This window comes from Penaeus monodon, unplaced genomic scaffold, assembly GCF_015228065.2.
Source record: "Penaeus monodon isolate SGIC_2016 unplaced genomic scaffold, NSTDA_Pmon_1 PmonScaffold_9124, whole genome shotgun sequence".
Lineage (NCBI taxonomy): Eukaryota > Metazoa > Arthropoda > Malacostraca > Decapoda > Penaeidae > Penaeus > Penaeus monodon.
The window spans coordinates 10,001-12,500 of NW_023664464.1; the positions used below are offsets into that span (position 1 = coordinate 10,001).

The 2,500-nt window shown below is 35.0% G+C and overlaps 1 protein-coding gene and 1 pseudogene across 1 annotated transcript in view; one reads left to right on the plus strand and one right to left on the minus strand.

Annotated features, from left to right (window-relative positions):
• LOC119572017 overlaps positions 1-245 on the plus strand; it is a 1,620-nt pseudogene extending 1,375 nt beyond the window's left edge.
• Positions 246-1,795: 1,550 nt separating this feature from the next.
• LOC119572018 (1,4-alpha-glucan-branching enzyme-like) overlaps positions 1,796-2,500 on the minus strand; it is a 1,569-nt gene continuing 864 nt past the window's right edge. The window contains exons 3-4 of the mRNA XM_037919058.1: positions 1,969-2,070; positions 1,796-1,825 (exon numbers count right to left, since the gene is read on the minus strand). Coding sequence (XP_037774986.1) covers positions 1,796-1,825; positions 1,969-2,070 — 132 coding nt within the window. The remainder of the gene's footprint in view (positions 1,826-1,968; positions 2,071-2,500) is intronic.

Sequence of the window (2,500 nt, forward strand, 5' to 3'; positions counted from 1 at the left end):
ATGGGTCACCTGGTCAGGGTAAAGCCAGGAGGCATGAATTGAGTATTTTGTAATACATTTGTTATTAAAATTAATTTTTGGATGTGAATGAGATTATAGGAGACTGGATGTGAGAATTGTTGAAGAGTTCTTGTAGTTTTTGATTGGATTACTTGTTCCAGTTTATTCCAGGAGTGGAACAAGGGAATAATGTCACTTCAGGTTTATTTTGTTCATTTGTCCACATGTTTTGTGTTTGCATTTAATTAATCATTTTCATGTTTTCTCTATAGAGTGTAGGATTTCGTCTTCATCCACCTCCCTGTCTGGCTTTTCCTTTTTCACCATTCTCCTCTTCCCTAACATCCTACTCTCTCACCTCGCCCTTTTATTTTCATATTTATCCTCCTTACCTCCCCAGTCTTGCTGCACCTATTTCTCCCCCCCCCTTCTCCTCCCAATCTTTTCATGCCTCCATCTCCATCTCTCATCCTCCCCTACCTTCCTTTCTCCTTGCTCCCCTCCTTTCTCTCTTTGTTGCCTCTCTCCTTCCTAATTCCCACTCTCCCAATGTCATAACTGAATAAACCGTTGCTTTTCCTCAAAGCAGTTCTCATTTTTCTTTGTATCATGGTGATTTGTATCCCTTTTGTATGTAGAGTGTTTAGGTATTTTGTATTTGTATGACTATTTTATAAGATTAGATTTGGAGCATGGTATGATATATAGAATATAAAGTTAAACCTTTACAAGGACCTGAATGTTGTAAACTCAATTTGCTAGTCATTTGTGTATAGCACTCTGTCTTGTAGCACTTTGTAGTCTATTTTCAGGTTGCATGCAAAATTGTAATATTAAGGAGAATTTTACTAATTAATTTTCTTTTATGGAGATCATGAACTTGGTAATTAGGGACTCTTGTTCTAACTTGTTTTTTGATCATGGTATTTTCAAGTTTAATGCGAATGCATATGAAAATTTTGTAGAATAATTTAAGGAGTATATCAAGTTTAATCTTAAATTACACAATGAAAACAAAACTCATATCAAATTCACTATCCCTCATACCTTGAAACCATTATAAGGTATGACCTAAGAGTCTCCTAACTTTACCAAGTTCAGTGATCTCCATAAAAGAAAATTAATTTAGTAAAATTCTCCTTAATTATTTACAATTTTTTGCATGCAACCTGAAAATAGACTACAAAGTGCTACAAGACAGAGTGCTATTACACAAATGACTAGCAAATTGAGTTTACAACATTCAGGTCCTTGTAAATGGATTAACTTTATATTCTATACTATCATACCATGCTCCAAATCTATATCTTATAAATAGTCATACAAATACAAAATACCTAAACACTCTACATACAAAAGGGATACAAATCACCATGATACAAAGAAAAATGAGAACTGCTTTGAGGAAAAGCAACGGTTTATTCAGTTATGACATTGGGAGAGTGGGAATTAGGAAGGAGAGAGGCAACAAAGAGAGAAAGGAGGGGAGCAAGGAGAAAGGAAGGTAGGGGAGGATGAGAGATGGAGATGGAGGCATGAAAAGATTGGGAGGAGAAGGGGGGGGGAGAAATAGGTGCAGCAAGACTGGGGAGGTAAGGAGGATAAATATGAAAATAAAAGGGCGAGGTGAGAGAGTAGGATGTTAGGGAAGAGGAGAATGGGTGAAAAAGGAAAAGCCAGACAGGGAGGTGGATGAAGACGAAATCCCTACACTCTATAGAGAAAACATGAAAATGATTAATTAAATGCAAACACAAAACATGTGGACAAATGAACAAAATAACCTGAAGTGACATTATTCCCTTTGTTCCACTCCTGGAATAAACTGGAACAAGTAATCCAATCAAAAACTACAAGAACTCTTCAACAATTCTCACATCCAGTCTCCTATAATCTCATTCACATCCAAAAATTAATTTTAATAACAAATGTATTACAAAATACTCAATTCATGCCTCCTGGCTTTACCCTGACCAGGTGACCCATGCAACTTATGATGTAGAAAAAAGACAAGTGTATACTGATAATACAGCAGCTGTTTACCTGATCCTTTGAGGACAACACACCAATCTAGAAAATAAGATTGGCTTTCAATACAAATGCTTTTTTCTGATTAAATATAAAATCAGAAAAGGAGCCTCAAAATCTTAATCCTATTATAAAAATATCTGATGTAAAATAACTTAGGCGCATTAGGAACATTTTACATTCCAAACAATTTTGGCTAATACATCCACAACAGCTAGTAGCGCTTATTATGAAATTTAAGTATATTACTAAATTAAAAGGAAATAAAACTAAGTTGCAAAAATAAACTTACCATGTTAGATGTACCAACTAAAAGCAAATAAAAATTTACTGCAAAATTAAAATGATTCAGTTATAGGAATATTCTGATTTGAGACCATTAATGCCAGAGTGATCGTCCACAGGGTATTGTTGCCAATGCTACATTCCTACAAAGCATGAACCTATGGCAAGTTTCCAATGCTATTAGTGC